This window comes from Ascaphus truei, chromosome 9 (genome assembly GCF_040206685.1).
Source record: "Ascaphus truei isolate aAscTru1 chromosome 9, aAscTru1.hap1, whole genome shotgun sequence".
Classification (NCBI taxonomy): domain Eukaryota; kingdom Metazoa; phylum Chordata; class Amphibia; order Anura; family Ascaphidae; genus Ascaphus; species Ascaphus truei.
This window is the reverse complement of record NC_134491.1, coordinates 1,114,373-1,135,542: the sequence shown is the minus strand read 5'-3', so window position 1 is coordinate 1,135,542 and position 21,170 is coordinate 1,114,373. Positions and strand designations below refer to the sequence as shown.

The 21,170-nt window shown below is 48.3% G+C and overlaps 1 protein-coding gene across 1 annotated transcript in view; it reads right to left on the bottom strand.

Moving 5' to 3' along the window:
* HEATR5A (HEAT repeat containing 5A) overlaps positions 1–19,752 on the bottom strand; it is a 61,742-nt gene extending 41,990 nt beyond the window's left edge. Inside the window, 18 exon segments of the mRNA XM_075613191.1 lie at positions 9–168; positions 1,202–1,392; positions 1,882–1,987; positions 2,178–2,353; positions 2,661–2,824; positions 8,028–8,137; positions 9,598–9,697; positions 9,897–10,049; positions 10,930–11,041; positions 12,481–12,731; positions 12,856–13,011; positions 13,293–13,542; positions 14,088–14,248; positions 14,696–14,858; positions 14,974–15,123; positions 15,905–16,013; positions 18,678–18,889; positions 19,503–19,752. Coding sequence (XP_075469306.1) covers positions 9–168; positions 1,202–1,392; positions 1,882–1,987; positions 2,178–2,353; positions 2,661–2,824; positions 8,028–8,137; positions 9,598–9,697; positions 9,897–10,049; positions 10,930–11,041; positions 12,481–12,731; positions 12,856–13,011; positions 13,293–13,542; positions 14,088–14,248; positions 14,696–14,858; positions 14,974–15,123; positions 15,905–16,013; positions 18,678–18,889; positions 19,503–19,664 — 2,886 coding nt within the window. The 5' untranslated portion in view covers positions 19,665–19,752.
* Positions 19,753–21,170: the final 1,418 nt, after the last annotated feature.

Here is a 21,170-nt window from a genome sequence, read left to right as displayed (position 1 = left end):
GATCTCACCTGGACATCCGGGGATGTGGTGTCCTGGGACAGCGAGTGCAGGACCCCCACACAGGAGGACAGGTGCTGGGAGGAGCTGATCCCCCCCAGGTATCGGTGCAGGGTCCCTAGGGCTAGAGAATGACCGGTCCTGGCTACCACATCTCTAGCCGTCTTCAGTCTGTGGATAGGGGAAAGAAGCGCATAGGATAGGGGAAAACACTGCAATGAAGGGTAACCCAACTGCTGTAGAGCATCAGGCTAGAGGAGAAATGCAATCTAAAAACCAACACAGAAAACAGCTGCATGGAACATAGATAAGAGCCACTTGCACCCGTGTCTGCCCATTCTCCAATCTGCTGTAACACTGCAGACCCTATTTGATCCTTGGGGCTTTCTTTTGTATTTAGGATTTAGCCTTATGTCTAATGATGGACCAGGAACCCAGAAATTACCCGGTTCCCGGTCTACCTCGCCATATTTAAGCTACCCGGAACTGGCCCTGTGCGCTGGTACCAGGTGCCAGGTATTTACGCCCTACTTTCTCCCTCACTCCTCCTCCTGGGAACGGCAGCAGAAGTACCTGCAGCCGGTGGGAGCAGAGGACCATGTGAGCGGAGCAGGAGGGTGGCCTACTTCAAACCTACCCGGCCGGGTAATTTATCTCTTTCCCCCCGGGAATCCGGTACCAACTACCCAGTGATTTTTTGGATCCGGTCCATCACTACTTAGGTCTATCCCAAGCATGGGATATCCCCTTATGTCTATCTAGCATGTTTCAATGCCCTTACGGTATTAGCCACTACCACCTCTGCTGGGAGGCTATTCCATGCAGCTAACACCCTTTTCTGTGAAAAAGTACTTCCTCACACTTCCCCCGAGTCTCCCGCCCTCCTGCTTCAGACAATGACTCCCGCCCTCCTGCTTCAGACAATGACTCCCGCCCTCCTGCTTCAGACAATGACTCCCGCCCTCCTGCTTCAGACAAGGACTCTAGCGCTTCTGATTCTTTGGAATACGCTTTTCTCCTGTACGTCTTTGAAAAAAATAATAATAATAATTATATATCATATTATATATATAATATACAATATATATCATTTGTTGGAGCAACGTGGAGATGAGAGGCTTCATCCAGCAGTGGATCGACAAGAGGTTAAGCATATAGAGAGCCTGTGTATTGTTATGCAGGCGAGGGAGGGTCACCTACTTACTTGTCAAAGCTGGCTTGTGCAAGCCCGGCAGTATATACAGGGTCGGACACCACGTGGGCCAGTCTGGCCATGGACTCCACGGCCGCACAGCGAAGCCATGGACTGCTGCTCTCCAGTGCCCCCAGTATCAGCGCGAGAGCTGGCCGGCGAGCTTCCTCTGGCCCCAATACACTCCGACCGGCCGCCAGGTGCTGAGGAAATGGCAGGGGTTACTGGCTAGTGAGTGACCATCACAGACAGGATGGATCCCAGCAGATGACCATTACTCGGTCCACGTCAGGATCTTTGGGGTTCATGCTTTATATCGGTTTCCTTTTGTCGTAGACAGTTTGTAATTATTACTCTCTATTATATCAGATAAAATAGCAACAGTCCGCACTCCAGAGGTCTTGAAAAACATGTGAAGGTTTAATGTAGGATCAACGTTTCGCTCCTCCCTTCGACCTTTGTCGGCTGGCAGGCTTTTCTGTTAATCCACTACGCTTTTAGCGAGGACGGACATCCATCGTTAGTGCATGATATCCACCCTTCTCCATTCTTTATTCAGACCCTTTCTTCTAAACTCCTTTACCGCTCTTTAAACTCCTGAGCATCACTCAGACCAATACTACACAAGCATGCGACCGGAAAACAGCCCAGTATTACATCGTCACTTACGTGATCAGCTGACCATGTCTCACCTTGAGAAAGCTGCAGAGTGCAGACAGGGCAGTGAGCTGCAGGCCCTGCTGTCGGGAGCCCTTTGTCTGCTTGATGGAGTCCACCAACTGCTCCAAGATCTGAGCTCTGAAAACCAGAGACAGGAAAGGGTTAATCCTGCAATGGTTACTGAATGTCATTCCAGTCAATGGATCATTCAGTCTGTCCCCATGTGGGTGACACAGACATAGCCGGAGCAATGACACAGGGATCTACAGCCAGCGAGTCCCTCCCACCGCAGTGTTACACAGAAGAGATCAGCCTGGCCCGGCCTCACCTCTGTGACTCTGGCATGTGTGATAACAGGACGCCGAACAACGCGGCCGCAGCCTGGATAACCGTGAAGGCCGTTGGCAGAGGGGCAGACACCAACTTCCCTTCGGAGGCCGTCTGGTAGATGGCGTGAGGGTCATATTCCAAGCTGCCCACGGGCACCCCGCTGCTCAGGAGGAGCTGAGCAACACAGAGGAATTAAAGAGAAAAAAAATGCACATGAGATCCGTCTCCTCCCTAAATCCTGCTCGCTATGTTTTAGGGGTACAACTCCTACATCTCTTGGGCTAGGTTTTCTTTTTTTGATTCTCCACTTTGCGTCAGGAGCAGCGCCTTTATTTTACCTAGTAACTGTGGCCCTTATTCGTGGTCTTGTTTCGAACACCCACTGTCTGATTTAACCATTATTAAACCTTACACTGATAAGTGCCACCCTCTAATACCAGGGTGAGGAATCCCCCCATAACAAGCCCATCTCAGCCCTTACCTGCTCCTCCATAGCCCGCTGATCGCTCTCCTGCAGCGAGGGTCCCAGAAGCACCAGGTCATCTGGGTGACAAAGTGACGGCAGTAGGTATGCGCCCCCCCCAGGGGGGTAATCAGGGGAGGTTAGATCAGCAACCAGTTCCTTCAGCACAGCACAGAAACTTCCTTCTGAAAGACAGGAGCGGGTCAAACAGATTCCTGCTCAACGTCAGAAAGGTGAGAAATCTCAATAACCTCCCCCCTCTCTAAATATCAGTGTGTCAGAAACGTCATCTCATACCCAAGAAGGCTATTTGTCTGTCTGTCTAATGAAAAAACCTGCGATGCACCACCAGTAAATGATGAGCAAGAGGGTGACTTCAGAAATAAAAAAGAAGTTTATTGGATCCACAGCAATAAGACCGACATGTTTCGCGCAGTCTGCGCTTTCTCAAGGTCCCTTCTGGTCCTAGCCCACCCGAGGACCCCGATCCTGCCCGGAGGATAAAGAGTTACATCACATGCAGCAACAGTGAGTTACTCGGTGCAGTCAGTATTGGGGAGTTTGTGTTAGGGTAAGAATATTGGGCGTCATTCATCATGATTCCTGGATGTTGCTGGCTCTGATTAAGAGTGAGGCCAGGTAGGCGCCATCTTATCTTCATTTTCCAATACTGGACACCCCCAGGCTGACACCCTCCCATATTTGAAATACAGGATATACAAACTATGGACTTGATCAGTGAGTGTGTGTGTGTATGTGTGTGTATGTGTGTGTATGTGTATATATATATATATAAAACATTTGTTTGTTTGTTTTTGTACATAGAGGGGAGACCTCATTAGTCTCTTCTTTGTTTGATGACTTTTTTGAGCCCCAGTTCACCTATGTATGTATACATACAAAATACAAGATGTTCAGGGCACTCAAATAAATCTAAAGGGAAGAATAAATGACTTCTCTTGAGATCAGGGTGCCTGCAGTGCAGCCGGGACCACCATCCAGCAGCAAAATAGATAGCACAACAGTCAAAGAAATCTGCAGCACTCTCTGGTAAATGTGTAAATATAAAATCAGATTTAATGCATCAAGCAAGCATAAGGCGTCAGTACAAGAATGGGGGGGGGGGGGGGTGGGGGGGGGCGATGTTTTGGACCTCCCGGTCCTTTATCTAGCTCCCAGAGAGTGCTGCAGATTACTTTGACTGATATATATATATATATATATATATATATATATATATAGGTCTGACCCGGAAGTCTTTTTTACTTCCGGTGTCTGCTACTAGAGCGCGCTCCTCCCCTGTATGTGTAACAGCTGCTAATTTCTCTGCAGGCTTATCTTCGGTTTAACGCAGGGGGGCCGCCGCATACCATCTCCCCCTGCCAGTCTGAAGAGAGAGATCGGCTGCTGACAGTGGTGGGAGGACACCGCCCTCCCCCCCCCCCCAAGAGCGCAGGCCCCCAGGCTTTGCCCGGGATATAGCTACGCCCCTGGTAAATGGACGATTATGGTGTATACGCTGCCTCTGAACCCGTAACGCCCCTCAGCAGTGATATGAGAACCTCTGAATTAACAGTCAACCTTAGTAATCTACACGTTCGATATAAATACAATAACCCCCTATTATGTTAATATGCCTGACCACTATTCCATCCCAAGTGGCTGTGCGAGTTTAGAGCCATTTGGTTTTGAAAGAGGTTTATACCACTTGCCCTCTTGACCCCATTTGTTCCTATCTTCACAAATTTCTTACTCCTCTAATCTTCAGACATATTTTCAACTCCTCCCACAGCTCTGCAACCTTTCCCTCTTCCTTCATGCACACAACAGTTATACCATTACTCAAAAACAGCAAGCTTGACCCTTACTGGTCTCTAATGATCACCCTGCCTCCCTCCTGCTTTTGCCTCTAAACTCCTTGAACGTCTTGTATTCTCTCACATCCTATTCTCTCCTAGATCCCCTACAATCTGTCTGGCTGCCGCACAGCTCACTCCACTGAAACAGACAAAACCAAAATAACTAATGACCTCTATGCTGCCAAGCACAAAGGTCATTACACACTGCTTATATTACTCGACCTCTCTGCAGCCTTTGATACTGTGGACCACCCTCTTCTCCTTCACATTCTCCATACTCTTGGTATCTGTAACAAAGCTCTATCCTGGATCTCCTCTTACCTCTCCCATTGTACTTTCAGTGGCTCGTTTGCTAACATCTCCTCCTTCTCTATATCTCTATGTGGGGGTACCCCAGGGCTCTGTCCTGGGACCAATTCTCTCATCTCTGGGGTTCAAATATCACCTTTATGCTGATGACACACAAATATACCTTTCAACCCCTGACCTTACACCTGCTGTACAGACCAAAGTCTCTGAATGCCTCTCTCTTTTATATCGTCCTGGATGGTCCTCCACCGACTCAAACTTAACATGACCAAGACGAAGCTCCTCACACTTCCTCTGAAGCCTGGCCCTACTGCTCCTTCTACATTAATGTTGGCAGTACTATCAACATACAGTATCACGCTGCCTAGGGGTCACATTTGACTCTTCCCTCACATTCCAGTTTCTTCCTCCGTAACATTGCAAAGATAGGCCCTTTCCTCTGTCGTCCTAATGCAGGACCTCATTCTCTCCCGTTTCGACTATTTTAATTGTCTAATGTCCGGCCTTCCTGCCTCTCACCTGTCTCCGCTACAATTTATTCTAAACGCTGCTGCTAGAATCACAGTTATATATACTGTAGTTACATAGTAGATGAGGTTGAAAAAAGACAGGCGTCCATCAAGTTCAAACTATGCTAAATTTAGGCGACAGATACTTTATCCGATATCTATACATCCTTATTGATCCAGAGGAAGGCAAACAAAAAACCCCAGTGACATATCATCCAATGATATCTCATAAGGGGAAAAATAAATTCCTTTCTGAGTCCAAGAATTGGCAATCAGATTAATCCCTGGATCAACATCCTTCCCATGTATACTTATTTGGTATATCCCTGTATACCTTTCCCATCTAAAAAGATGTCCAACCTTTTTTTGAACAAATCTATTGTATCTGCCATCACAGTCTCCATGGGTAATGAATTCCACATTTTAATTGCCCTTACTGTAAAGAACCCTTTCCTTTGTTGCTGGTGAAATCTCCTTTCCTCCAACCTTAAGGGATGGCCCCGAGTCCTTTGTACTGCCCGTGGGATGAATAGTTCATTTGAAAGCTCCTTGTATTGTCTCCGAATATATTTGTATATAGTTATCATATCCCCTCTTAGACGCCTCTTTTCTAATGTAAATAAATCTAATTTAGGTAATTTAGCTAGCTCCTCATAAGTTAGTCATAATCACTTTACTCTCTCCTAAATCTGTCTCAGCGTCTCTCCTGCTGAAATCCCTCTCCTGGCTTCCTATCAAATCCTGTATTATTCACAAAATTTCTCTCCTCTGCCCCTCCTTACATCTCACCCTAATATCGCACAATACCCTCCTCTGCCCCTCCTTACATCTCACCCTAATATCGCACAATACCCTCGTCTGCCCCTCCTTACATCTCACCCTAATGTCGCACAATACCCTCCTCTGCCCCTCCTTACATCTCACCCTAATATCGCACAATACCCTCCTCTGCCCCTCCTTACATCTCACCCTAATATCGCACAATACCCTCCTCTGCCCCTCCTTACATCTCACCCTAATATCGCACAATACCCTCCTCTGCCCCTCCTTACATCTCACCCTAATATCGCACAATACCCTCCTCTGCCCCTCCTTACATCTCACCCTAATCTCTCACTATACCCTCCTCACATCTCAGCTTTAATTCCTCGCTATACACCTGTCCGACTCTTGCATTCTGCTGAAGGATGTCTTCTGTCTACCCCCTTTTGTATCCAAAGCCCTCTCCCGCCTTAAACCTCACTCACTGCCTCACACCCCTGGAATGATCTTCCCCTCAATATCCGACTAGCACCTTCTTTCTCCACCTTTAAGGCCTTAGGCCTCGTCCATGCTGCCGGAGCGCCGTGACGCTCTCATGCAGTAGGGGTGATTCCTGTCCTGTAGCTACGTGCGATTTGGAGCTTTTCGGGGGGGCGGGGCCTGATATATATTATCATATACCTATATATTATCATATACCTATCTATTATCATATACCAATATATTATCTAGGATAGCAATCAATATATATATTCAGCACTCAATAGGTTAAGATGTTTTAAATAGTTTTTCTCATAAGGAATCTTGTGGGCAGTTTGAAAGTAATAGTATACAATGTTATTGGTATCAGGGACAACATGAAACCAAGTAGCATGACGCACATTTTAGTGATAAGACTTGTTGCTGTATGCACATTTTAGTGATAAGACTTGTTGTTGTAAGTTCCTATTGTTCTTAAAATAAGGTACTTCATGACAATAACAGAAAAACAAGTACGTCATTTAGTTGTCAAAAGCGAGTTAGCTGAGACAGTGATTTATATCTCTTTGATCTAAGGGTATAAAAAGTAGTTGTCGCAGGCTTAAGCCACTGCTTTCTTAGATACTTGCTACCTTGACTAGTGTATTCTGTATGTTGTGTCCTTGCTAAATCGCTGAGCTGATTGAAGAAATAATGGCCGCTGATTTTAACAGCAAACCTAATTCCTGAGTATTACATCGTCAAAGTATTTCTAACATGGCTGTGACGTCACGGAGCTGGTTCGCCCTCATTGGGCGAACCGCTCACGTGACCCGTCCATCGCGCGGCAAAGACAAAAAGTTTGTTTCCGCACACATCGCTCTTCCCCGTGATTATGTGACCGTGCGCGCAGTATGAACGCTCAAATGCATTTACACTGATATGATCGCGCAGCTCGCTCGCGATCAGCATGGGCGTGGCCTTAAAATACATCTCTTTAAAATGAAGCATATGGGTAGCTCCGTGGCTGATACTACACAACTCATATGCACTGACCATGACCCCTTGCAGACGCACTTAACAGAACACCCTTCTACTGTCTGTACGTTCTTCCTACTTACCACTTAGATTGTAAGCTCTTCGGGGCAGGGACTCCTTTTCCTAATGTTACTTTTATGTCTGAAGCGCTTATTCATATTATGTTATATTACCATGTCACGTGTAGTACTGCCATGACTCACTATGTACATGGATGGCACTATAATAGGGGTAGCCAACTCTAGTCCTCAAGAGCCACCAACAGGTCAGGTTTTCAGAATATCCCTGCTTCACCACCGCTGGTGCAGTCGAAGACGGAGTCACCTGTGCTGAACCAGGGTTATCCTGAAAACCTGACCTGTTGGGGTTCTTTGGGGACTGGAGTTGGCCTCACCTGCACTATATAAATAGACACACATACAAGGAGAGACGAGCTGAATGTGCAATACCTTCATAAGACTTCGGAGGGAGTAAAACCAACAGCTCGTAAAGTCGCTGTCTGTACAGCACCGAGCCGGCCTTTAGGGGGGCGCCGTACGCCTTCTGCAGGGACGGGAGCCTGGAAACAAACATATCAGGTGATAGAGGGAAGGTTCCTGCCTTTACTAGGCAAGGTAAACCAACTACTCTCCCGTCCACGCATGTTAAAACAGAGCTGAAAATCGGTATGACGGTAAAAAGATTTGGGCCACATCCATGGAGGACACCTATAGCCAGTGGTGGGATTCAGCCGGTTCGCGCGGACATGTACCTAGAATTTCCCATGTTCGCCGAACCGCTGCGAGAAGGGAGAGAGCAGGGCTGCTTCTAGGGGACTGGGTAGCTTGATCCATCCTGATTGGCTGCATTACACAGCAGCATCAAATCAGAAGGAGGTGGCAGGGGTGGGGCCAAAGAGCAGAGGAAAAGCATGCAGCAGAGGTGCCGGCCTGTGTCCTGCCGGCCTGTGTCCTGCCGGCCTGTGTCCTGCCGGCCTGTGTCCTGCCGGCCTGTGTCCTGCCGGCCTGTGTCCTGCCGGCCTGTGTCCTGCCGGCCTGTGTCCTGTGTCTATTGACTCTGTCCTGATTGTATCCTGTCTGTGTCCTGCCGGCCTGTGTCCTGCCGGCCTGTGTCCTGCCTGCCTGTGTCCTGCCTGCCTGTGTCCTGCCTGCCTGTGTCCTGTGTCTCCTGACTCTGTCCTGATTGTATCCTGTCTGTGTCCTGTCTCTGCCTCTGTCCTGTGTGTGTGCATTTGTTCTGTTGTATGTGTGTGTGTATTTGCGTGTGTGTGTCTGGCTGTCCAAGGGGGGTGTGAATGACAAGGAAGGGGGGTGAGAGAGGATGAAGGGAGGGGTGAGAGAGAAGGGGGTAATAGAGGAGGAGGGGAGGGAGTGAGAGGAGGGGAGGGGGTGAGAAGGAGGGGAGGGGGTGAGGAGGAGGGGAGGGGTGAGGAGGAGGGGAGGGATGAGAGGATAAGGGGAGAGAGGATGAGGTAGGTGAGAGGATGAGGAGGGGTGCAGCAATCTTGGAATTTGTGGGAGGAGCAGTAAGATCAGTATTGCTCGTCATGTACAGTATGACTGCAGGTCAGTTATTTATAAATGATCTGACCTTTATGTCATTTGTTCTAAATTTCACTCCAAGCGCGCACCAAGCGGACATAGGGTGGGTAGGGAAAGGAGATAGCCAGGATTAACTGCTATGTGGAGCTGCTGCCAAGATACACATGTATCAGCTCCATTGTGCCCTCTAGTGGCATATATTTGTGCTATTGTGTGTGATATACATTCACTAACGTGCATGAACCACGATGCACTAATAGCAAATCAATTTAATGGACAATACTGATCAATACCTTCTAGGGTACATCAGTAACTAAACCCTGTGGTACATAGTGCAAGTGCACACAAGGACACACATATTCTACATGTATTGTGTATGTAAGAGGTAAGGGAGGAGCTCAGCGCAGAGGGTGCGGCAGGGAGTCTCAGACAGAGGGCTGAAGGGACGTCCCTGACCTGGGATCTCAGGAATACTTACTGTGTGAGCAGAGCCACAGCGCAAGGGAGCGGAGGCAGGAGCCTGCACAGAACCTCGTCCGTCAGGAGCTCCCCGCAGTGTGAAATGAAGCTCTGCATAGCTATGGAGAGACACATGGAGTCAGAAAAAGGTGCAATGCTCTGCAGTCTGTCATTGTAGGGATTAAGTATTTGATGCAATGCTTTGTGGCTTTTAAGTAGTGAAATGACTAGGCAATTGTATGGCGCGGCGACCTGGAGCAGTGAAGAGATAAAAGGTGTGATATGGCGCCATGCTCTGCAGATTCCAATCACACTTACCACGCAGAGCCCCCGCTCGTCCCTCCAGGGTCACCTGCCAGGTGAAAGTGTCCCCCCGACTCCGCTCTGTGTCCAGGTCCTTAGACGTCAGCGGAAAGACGCTGCGCCAGAGGAGGAGCAGCCGGCCCAGGTGGGGCTGAACCACGGCTGGGCCTGGAGACGGGGGAGGAGAAAGGGGTAAGAGGGGGGAGATCAGCATTACTAACCTCACCAACACCAACTATCAGGGACTCAGGCATGCACTAACCTCCCCAGCACACGCAGAACACACACAGACGTGTCCCAGAGTCGCACCCACTGCTTGTATCTGCCCTTCTAATAGAAGCCAATAGCCGGGTCCATTTTTAAAACATCGAGTTATTTAGTGATCATTTCCTCTCTCTCAGGTCTCGTACGGCAGAGACTTCAGACGGTATACAACTGTATGTAGGTGTAACACCTGCCGCAGGGTGGGCGTGGCCACCCCGAAACGTTGTGTTTTGTATCCTGTGTCCCTGCACGGACGTCCAATAACATACGGATCCTTCAGAGTTGTGGTAAGATTGCTTGCCGCATGTATCTCTTTACTCCAGATTCTCTATGGTGATCAACTGGCGGTATTGCACGGGAAACCAGGCGGATTACCACTTGGACTATGTAACTATGTAACTATATAACTATGTAACTATGTAACTATATAACTATGTAACTATGACATCCTGCGACTGTGCTGAGGTGCGCTCTATATTTTATGCAACTCTATCTAGCCAGTCAACAAACACTCACTGCTACAGGGCATTTCAAATGTTATGTTCTTTACAGAATGCTACAGTTGCGTCATCAAACCTGAAGTAGCTGCTCTGTGGTCACATCACTGCCTTTGAAGTGGGTGAACCTAGTTCGAATCCCAGTGTGACCTCCCCTCGTGGCCCTGTGCAAGTCACTTTATCTCAGGCACCGACAGGTGTCTGCCTCATGTTACCTGCAGAGCTGCCTACACGCTCAGTGCTATAGAAGAACAAACAATATTGTTATCATACAAACCCGTCCTTACCTAAAGTCATGACGGCGGCTACCAGGAGCCAGCCAGCCTGTGTCCGGTGCATGGAAAGGCGGCCGTTCTGGGCGGCAGAGCAGAGCAAGTCCTCCGCCAGGCTCATAATAACCTGCAGAAAAAGAGGGGCGGTTACAGCAAGTGCAGCACACCTGTGGCAGGTCGCAGGGCTATGCCCTTGCCCATAGAGTTTGTCTACCATGAGCCCAGGGGGAGAGATGGTACAAGGTATACTGGTTAACGGGTTGGAAGAATACAGCCAGTTGAACTTTGAGATCTTTCACAAAACAGCCAATTATAGAGGAAATCAGGGGAGCATCATTCCCTATAGGAAAAAATAAATACAACCATAGTGCAAAACGTAATAACAAAATACACTAAAATGGCAGATCTCTCTCAAGAGAAAAAAAGACGCTAGATGGTAACACTGTAACCACAGGCTAGCGGCAAGGAGCAGGAGGAAAGTGCGTCCAGGACAGAGACACAGAGTCAAAAGATAAAATGCCAAACTTTATCCGACAATGATAAAATTGGAGGCTTACGAGATATCAGATGTTTAACAGCATTGGTGTATGGTAAAGTTGTTCGCCGAGTCGCGTTCTCGGAATCCCCGTACAGGACTCCTGACGAAGCCGTCATCACGCACGGCGAAATGCATAGAGCGTAACCCCCCAGTGTTAGATCCAGAGGGAGAGACTGCTGTGAAGCTCCGGTGGCGTCTTCCATACGATTTGAAAGAACCGGATGTGACGTATCGGCTCCAGCAGGTCGGAGGTCGGAGATCGGTGGATGCGGCAGCAGTGTACGGGGATTCCGAGAACGCGACTCGGCGAACAACTTTACCATACACCAATGCTGTTAAACATCTGATATCTCGTAAGCCTCCAATTTTATCATTGTCGGATAAAGTTTGGCATTTTATCTTTTGACTCTGTGTCTCTGTCCTGGACGCACTTTCCTCCTGCTCCTTGCCGCTAGCCTGTGGTTACAGTGTTACCATCTAGCGTCTTTTTTTCTCGAGAGAGATCTGCCATTTTAGTGTATTTTGTTATTACGTTTTGCACTATGGTTGTATTTATTTTTTCCTATAGGTAATGATGCTCCCCTGATTTCCTCTATATTGTGCTTTCTTGTGGACAATTGAAACAGTCCATTCAGGGTTTGAGTTTTTTCCTATAACACTCATTGCACTTTATGTTGTATATTATTATAGTATCACTTTAATCACTGCATGTTTGTTTATAAGTGTTGAGCGCCATCTAGTGTCTTTTGTGTACAAAACAGCCAATTGTCTAATTATTTTGTTTATTGACAATCTCCTGTCTCCCCTTAGAGCGCAAAGCACCAGAAATGTCCAGGATTCCACCCCAGGAGGTGGCTGCATGAATGTATCTGAAGCATAAACATGAAGCGTTTTAGAATAAATAAATTCTGTGAACCACATTCTTGTTGTAGAGTATGATAACGAATCCAATTTAGTTTAATTATCCCATTAGTATCATTGGCAGTATGCGATTCCTGTAGTGCATCACTACATTTATAGCCCCTTACCTTGCCTTTGTCCTGTGGCACACCCAGTGGGCACAGTCTGATGGACCCCAGCAGCCCTACCACTGCCAGGCTGTACCCACTCACTGCTTCGGGGGAGGATTTCAGGGCCGGCAAACGCTCAGCACAGCGATCAAGGAGGGGGGCAGCGAGGGACGGCAGCGACACAACCACACAGCGCAGGCACCAGGCAGCAGTCAGGCGGGCACTCAAACTGGGGTGAAGAGCCACAGAAATAACCGTGTCCAGTACGCCTGTAAGAGAAGGCAAAAGGAGTGACCGAAGAGAGACAGCGCAGACTGTGCTCATTCACTGCAGAACCAGAGAGATGGCACAGTTTTCTGTCCCATGCAGGCTGACCCAGGTAGCACAAGTTACCGGCGCTGGAGTCCCGCAGTAAAGGAGCTGCTGTGGTGCCCAGTCCCAGCACAAGGTCGCCGAGCTCCTGCAGGGCGCACACCAAGACGTGCTGACTGGCAGAGACATTAGTGGTGCAGAGTCGGGTCTCCACATTACTGTCACTCAGCACAGAATCTAATGGCAGAGCAAAAAGTGAGGGATAAACATGCAGCGGGCGGGAGGGAGGGCTTAGAGTATGGACTGGAAGAAAGAAGGAATAAGGAGAGGATGAGAGAAACAGTGAGGGATTTAAACAGAGATAGTGAGAAAGATGAGAAGAGTGAGAAAGATAAGAGAGACAGAGAGAGAGAGACATCAGCAAAGGAAATTAAAGAGCAAGAGGGAACAAAGATAGAGGGAGAGGGGAAAGAAAGAGAAACGAGGGGGAAGCGATCAGAGCTGAAGAAGTCCCATACCCACGGTCTTCATGAGCTTCCTGATGACCTCACATATCTCTCGGGCGGCTGCCAGCTGTGCCTTCTCACCCAGGAGTTCCCCCAGTGTGGCCCGGAGGATGTAGGAGGTGCAGCGGCGGGTGCAGGCAGCCTCTGCGGGGTTCTGAGTCGACTTTGGGTGAGAGGTCAGGTCAAGGATGTGTGACAGAAGAGCAGGAACATTCCTGGCAAGCCACTGACCCCCCATCGTGCTGACAAACACGGCGTATGCCTGGTGGGGACATGCAAAAGACACGTAACTATATACCAAGCAGTGCATAACAATGCAGGCACACAGCTATCTCACTCCAAGTCATTACTGCTCTAACACATCTGATATGCCTGTACCTTTTGTGTAACTGGCTTAGCAGTGTCATGTGAATTTGCATGTAGTGTAGTGCACTGCTGCTGCCTCTTTACATGTAGATAAATGTACAGATAACCCCTTACAAGGAAAGCCATCAGCTGTTTGAAATGCAGCTACTGGGGCTGCCCACGGCTTAACCTGTCCCAAAGTGTAAATATGTGTGGTGTAGCCTGGCAATGTATCCCTATAGTGTCCACATGTAAAAGGTAGGATGTGTGTGTGTGTGTAGGAGGCTGCACTACCAATGCTGTAGTGTAGGTACTTAGTGTGTGGTGTAGGCTGGCACTGCTGCCATCTGTGCTGTATCCTATAGTGTACACATGTAGAAGGTAGGTAGGCACTGTGTGTCTGTGTTTGGAGGAGGCTGGCACTGCCAATGCTGTACCTGTTGCACACACAGAAGTACCCACCTGTGTGGCTCCCAGCCGTACATGGCGAGTGGTGGCACTAGCCCCGCCCAGCATGTCTCCACCCCCCCGCAGGAAGCCCGAGTTCCCACGCAGGAATCCCGTGGACAGCAGGCTGAGCGCCTCTTGCAGTGAGAGTCTGCGGCCACTGTGCCTTGGGGGAGCTGTTCGAGGGAATAGAGGAGACATTACTGTGCATCGGCAACGTCCAACCTGCATTCTTCCCACAGGATGGAGACCCACAAAACATTACATCAGCCCCACCAACACCACTCATAGGGCAGGTAGTACAGGCATGGGACAACACAAATAATGATGGCTCTGCAAGTCTGGATTACTTTAACACAGAAGGGTTAGTGAGTAAGCTCAGTGCACTGCAGCTTGTCCTGTGTCAGACATTCCAAACCCAAAAAGTAGAGTTAATTAGGCAATGCCATGATGAATTATTATTACAGACATTCGGTATGGCTTGACACCTCTTGGGCATTATAAATTAACGTGTTGCATTCCATACTGGCAGTGAAAGGGATATAAAGAGTGTATCCTACCCTTAACCCTATGATGCCAGTGTCAGATTCCCACCCCATGGCCACTCCTGTGTTCCCACTCACCGTTTCCTTGTACGGCTCTCGCCAGTACCTTCCCAAGCAGCCTGGAGACCCCCAGGCGAACGTCGTAGCTGCTACCCTCAAAGGCCTTGAAGCAGAGGGAGACAAGGCTCTCGAGATCGGAGCCCCACATGAAAGACGCCTCGTTCTGCAGGGCCAGGAGACACTGCATGGGCGGAGGGGGGGGGGGGAGAAGAGAGGGGAGATCAGGCAACCAGAATCCTGCACTCAGCTTAAGATACCATTAACCCTTTACACCACCCCGTGTTACAAGACGGTACCTGTGCCGTGGCGCAGCGCACAGACATGGAACGGTCGGTCAGGCACGAGCGCGCCGCTTTGTAAATGTCCCGATGACAAGGGGCGGCCGAGGTTCCCAGCCCTGTCACGATCCTCTCCAGGCTCAGCATGATCTCAGAGCGTCCCTGAGACTGTGTGGAAGCAAAGAACACTGCCGCTGTCAGTGCTGCAGGAGGCAGAGGAGCTGGGACAGGGGGCAGCTTCAAGCCTTCGCTGTTTCAATGGCAGCAAAGGGTTTAAAGCTCCGTTTTTCTTAGCAAACAGAAGCATGCAAGCATAGATCCCTTTATCTGTCACATTTACTACGCATTGCTGGGGAAAGTAAAATGCATTGCTGAGGATGGTTAAATTATATTAAATACTTTTACATGGGGGCCATGCTTGCAATGTTCAATAATAAGATACAGAATAGTGCAGGTGCAAGGATTCTGTGTCCTGCAGAGCTGACAATCTAATGTTTGGTGGCTGAGGCACCGTGAGATGACGTCAGTTGTCCAGAGTTTGTGAACAGCAAGTCAATTTATCTGCCAGAGGGGCCTGCAAAGAATTGCAATGTGGCAGAGCAATCCCCTTTGCTTAGACGTGCTAGGCTAAGGCTTGTAATACAGTACGTGCTAGTGGACAGCGTTGCTCGTGCACGTGGCGCGCGCGTTGGTCTAAAGGGCAAGCGCTGACATGCGTGGCTCTGATATCACAGCGTTTGGCCGCACTGTGATTGACTCACGGCGTCACGTGGCGTGGCAACAACGCGAAAATACAAATTTCTTGCATTTCCTTTAATCTGCCGCGCCACTGCTCACAGCCGTGCGTGTCTTAACTATAGCAACGTCAGCTTCACACAGGCAATTATCATGGTCAGTTCCCTGCACACACAGGGCCATGTCAGAGAGGTGGAGATCTGCATCACTTCACCTCGGCGCTCCTCAGGACTTTCAGCAGGTTGGTCACAGTGTCACTGAACGTGCTTCCTAAGAGACGGCCCAGCTTCTGGTACAGAGCTCCAAGACACGCCACTGCAGCACTGCAGAGAGAGGGAAGACAGCTGACAGCACTGACGCTGCCATTCAGCACTAACCCCTCGTGATGCAACGCACTGCAAAAATGTACACTGAGCTTCCATGGAGGGTGGGTAAGTCAGAGGGTGAGATGCTCTGCGGATCTCTATGGCAGGGAGGAGTTATTGAGTGAGGAGGGAAGAGTAACTGTGGTGGTGAAAGGGTTAATCAGGCAATTAATAAAGGCATTATACCCGGCTGATTAACCCTAAATCGCATTGGGAGTGAAGGGGTTAAATGTATGTGCATCACACTGATATGTTTTCCCCTACACCCTCTTTCTTGTCCCCATGTTGCAGTCCATAGCTGCAGTAATAGCAATGTATGCGAATTGGGCCAATTGTATTTCAGACACAAGGAGCAAGCTAGCACTCTAATTATTGGAGTGCAGCTAGCTAAGGATGTACTAAGCCCATACATATTGTTTGGTGTCCCCCACACATACAGAAAGTATATATATATATATATATAGTTATACGTTACCGTTCCAAGGATTGGTAAACAAGAGACAGCACTCAATGTTGAAAATCAAAGTGTATTAGTGAAAGCAAAAATACATCCAGAAACGTTTCGGTCCTACAGAATGGGACCTTCCTCAGGGGGATACAAAGGAAGGTCCCATTCTGTAGGACCGAAACGTTGGGTTTCTGGATGTATTTTTGCTTTCACTAATACACTTTGATTTTCAACATTGAGTGCTGTCTCGTTTACCAATCCTTGGAACGGTAACGTATAAGTAAATTCTCTATATGGGACGTGCACCTGTGGCTTACCAGCACGTACTGGAGTGCCAACTGCCTTATCTGACATTATATATATATATATATATATATATATATATATATATATATATATATATATATATATACTGTATTTTAGTTATGTTTTAAAAAGTACCGGCAGGAAGCTTTTCCTGTGCCCAGCAATGAATGTATTAACATGCATATATGTTAAGAGTAAATGAGCGGAGGGTCTTTCATCTCCGCACTTCAAAGGGCCCCCTGCGAAGTAAATGCCTCAATGTCTATGAGAAATCCGAAGTTGAAAAGCCTCAGAGACCCTAGGTGTTAAGACAGCCAGGAAATTGTGAAGTACCCGGAACCGGTCCAACATATGGGCTGTTCACACCTTGTGGCCAGATCCCAGACTTGCTGTCGCCAGGTAAAGGGGGTGGACCGGATATGCTAAGGAGCTCAGGTGTGAGGTTTGCACATGCTCCGTGCAAACCAGGAAGCCACTTCTGTCCATGCTATGAACTACTGGCAAGTCTGGGATAGGTGGAAAAAGTGTTCCCACGGAAGGGATTGGGTGTGTATGTTAGGTATAGGACCCTTAACCCTATAAAGATGCCTGCAGCCCAGTCCCAGAGTGATTCATGATTTATCCAAGCGTGGTTCAAGATCCTGTCCAAGTACAGCTGCAGCGGTTCCGGAACGCAAGGGGTTAAAACATCATAAAACACTCCTTGAGAAAGAGCAGCCTTGCTTGAAACGCGTGGGAGGAGGTCTCTAGTGTTTGTCAAGATATCCGTTTTATGTAGCCAATAAAGTTTTTTTAATCTACAACCACTTCCTTGTGAGTCTGTGCTTCTAGGAGTGGTGGCGGCATCGATCATCTGCTCCTTCAGTTAAAACATCGTAACCAAGGATTTATCCCTACTTCAGGAATTCGTTAGCGCTGGGGATCTCAGAACGAACCCCGAACTTTTTACATTTGGCGGAAATATCGGGCAAGCAAGTTGCGCCCTAGCCAAAAGGATTGTAACCCAGAGACTTTGGTTCTTCATCTTTCGTTCAATGGAAAATTAATTTTGTTTCCCCATCCCAGTAAGTGATTATTAAGTGTATTCTGAGGTTGTCGTGTGTATGTCTATAAAGGAAATAAATGACAATTTATTTTGCCCGCCTTGTTATGCTCAATCGAGAATCCCAAAAATATAAAATTGTTCATAAGTACTAGTCTACCATGACAGTAACGTTCTGCAGGTCTCTCTAGAGCAGGCCTGCACAACTCCAGTCCCCGAGGGCCGCAAACAGGTCAGGTTTTCAGGATATCCCTACTTCAGCACAGCTGGCTCAATTAGTTGCTCAGTCATACTAAGACACTAATTGAGCCAGCTGTGCTGAAGTAAGGATAGCCTTAAAACCTGGCCTGTTTGCGGCCCTTGAGGACTGGAGTTGTGCAGGCCTGCTCTAGAGTCTAGCTGGTAGGAGTCAGTGAGGTGTAGGCTGCAGTTAAAGAAGTGAAACTTTACAGGAGAGGGAGCGCGCAACGCTCTGCAGGAAGCGCAACACTACAGGAAAGAAAAGCTAGTGCAACGCTCTGCAGGAAAGAGGGTGCGTAACAGTCTGCAGGAAGGAGAGGGCGCGCAACAGTCTGCAGGAAGGAGAGGGCGCGCAACAGTCTGCAGGAAGGAGAGGGCGCGCAACAGTCTGCAGGAAAGAAAAGGAAGTGCAACGCTCTGCAGGAAGGAGAGGAAGCACACACACACTAATATTGTGCAGGCCTCCTTGGCAGAGAGGAGCACCAATATGCAGGAAGGAGAATAAACAGTGCAACGCACTGCAGGGAGGGTAGAGCGGACAGTGGTATACTGTGCAGGGTGGAGCGATGCTCTGCGGGGCACTCACAGCTTGCTGGGGAGGTAGCTGGGGGAGTCGTCCTTGCTGCGGATCAGCTCATTGCACCTATTGATGGTCTCATATACAGAGAAATTATCTCCGGAGCCGTATACAGTGGCCAGGTTATGAGCCAAAAGCCGGCGGGCTGGGGGTCCTGGGAAACCCATTATAACCGACATCAGCTGCTCAACCAACTGCTGCTGGTTCTCCTTTATATCGGCCTGTAAATGACAGGTACACAGGAATAGGTCACCCCAGGCTTCCACAAACTTTACGGAGGAAATAAGGGAGCAAGGTCTGTGTCCTTCCTGAGACTGGCACAGAGATGCGAAAAGTTAGTGTATGTGTATAAACATAAACATAAATAAACATAAACACACACACAGAATTGGGTAATGTCTGTGTGTATGCATGTCAAGATAAGGGGAGTGTTATTTGGGTAGATGGGTGAATAAGACTATGTTAGCACTAAGTTAGTTAGGTATGTATATTGGTCAGACAAGGGTAGGTTTAGCACTCTAGTCTTCGGTATATAGGGGGTGTGGTCTCCGGTATATATAGGGGGAGGGTTGTCTTTACAGATCCCAGGTGTATATATATGGGAGGCCCCCTCTGGTCCCAGGTATACATAGCAGGGTCCCCTTCAGTCCCCAGAAATTAGGGAGATGTGTTCCCTCCGGAGCCTAGAATATTAGGGGTGTCTCTCCCCCTTCAGGTCCCCAGAAATTAGGGAGGTGTGTCCCCTCCGGTCCCCAGAAATTAGGGAGGTGTGTCCCCTCCGGTCCCCAGTATATTAGGGGTGTCTCTCCCCCCTCCGGTTCCCGGAATATATACCCGGGCAGTGACAGGCAGGATCCTCCTCAGGTACCGGAGCCATTCCAGAATACAGAGCCCCCGCTGAGGCTCCACCAGCCCCGCCAACCGCTCTGTGTCCAGCAGCAGCCGCACGTCACCAAGCTCCATCCCGCCAGCGGGCATCTCACATCGGGGCTCCATTGCCAGGCCTGCCGGGGCCGCCCGTGCATCGGCGCTCTTCTCCAAGGCCTGCCCAGCTCACTGATCGGCTCTCTGCTCTCAGGCCTGCGGAGCTCCGATCTGAAGCAGGCTGTGGCCCTGGGCCGTGTCACATGACCCTGGCAGAGTCTCTGCTCTCTGGCCTGTCATGTGATATATATTTGTATGCATGTATATGTACGTACATGCATACATCTCTTGCTCTTTGTTTTATTTTCTTATTTTATGAACTTTAGTTTTTATTTATTTGTTATAAATATGCATTTTATTTATTTTCAAATTATATTTTCATGTTTATCATCCATTTAAGCATTATATATGTGCAATAGTTCATATCATCTTTGCTTTTAAGTCAGTCCCTTATAAATAATCATAAATAGGTCTGTTGATTATATATATATATATATATATATATATATACACACACACACACACACACACACACACACACACACACACACACACACACACACACGGCAAGGATACATTTGTATTTCAGTATGTTTACATTATTTCTGTTAGTCTGTTTGTTTGTATATTCTTATATGTTTACATGTTCACTATATCTGGTATTGTTCCCTGTATTATAGGCTCCGTGCTGGGGATGCTGCTGCTCCGCTCTGTGCCTTTAGTTAGCCGAGTCCCTATTGTTGAGGTGCCGTCCCTGATTGATGCAGGCTGGCGCCGCGTCACTTACGGTATGGTGGTCTTGGGTCCAGAGACCAATTCTGTCATCTGACCTTGCAGTTTAAACCTCCGCGCCGGGGGCGTCGCTCCTCTCACCTGGTAGGTTGCCTCCTGCATCCCCATCACATGGGGGATGCTATTTTGAGATGCACCCAGGTTGAGGAGCCACGACACTTCGGGTTTTGTCTCTGGACATCTATTTTGCTGCCTATAAGACAGGGGAGACCAGGGGGATACCCTACTCTTTGACAAAGCACGAAACGCATCAGTTACCTGTTGCCCACCCATCCCTGATGTCACCTGCACTAATAAATCGGTTTTAACTTTGTTTTGTATGTGTTGAGCTCTATTTTTCCTGTGCACCGCTAACCCTATCCTGGGATTACAAAAAAGTAATGTAGAAGGGGCAGTACGGCCAGGCTTGGGAGAAGTATGAGGAGCTCCGTCTTTGACATGTTAATATTGAGTTGGCAGATTGCTATCCAGGATGATATAGCCGAGAGACATTCAGAGACTTTGGTCAGTACAGCAGGTTTAAGGTCAGGGGTTGAATGGTAAATTTGTGTGTCATCAGCATAGAGGTGATATTTAAACCCAACAGATGTGTTTAGGTCACCTAGAGTGTGTATGTGTGTAAAGAGAAGAAGTCCCAGGACAGAGCCCTAGGGTACCCCCACCGAGAAATTGAGGAGGTGGTGTTGGAAAACGAGACACTGAAAGTATGATGGGAGAGGTAAGAGGAGATCCAGGATAGAGCTTTGTTACATATACCAAGAGTATGGAAAATGTGACGGAGAAGGA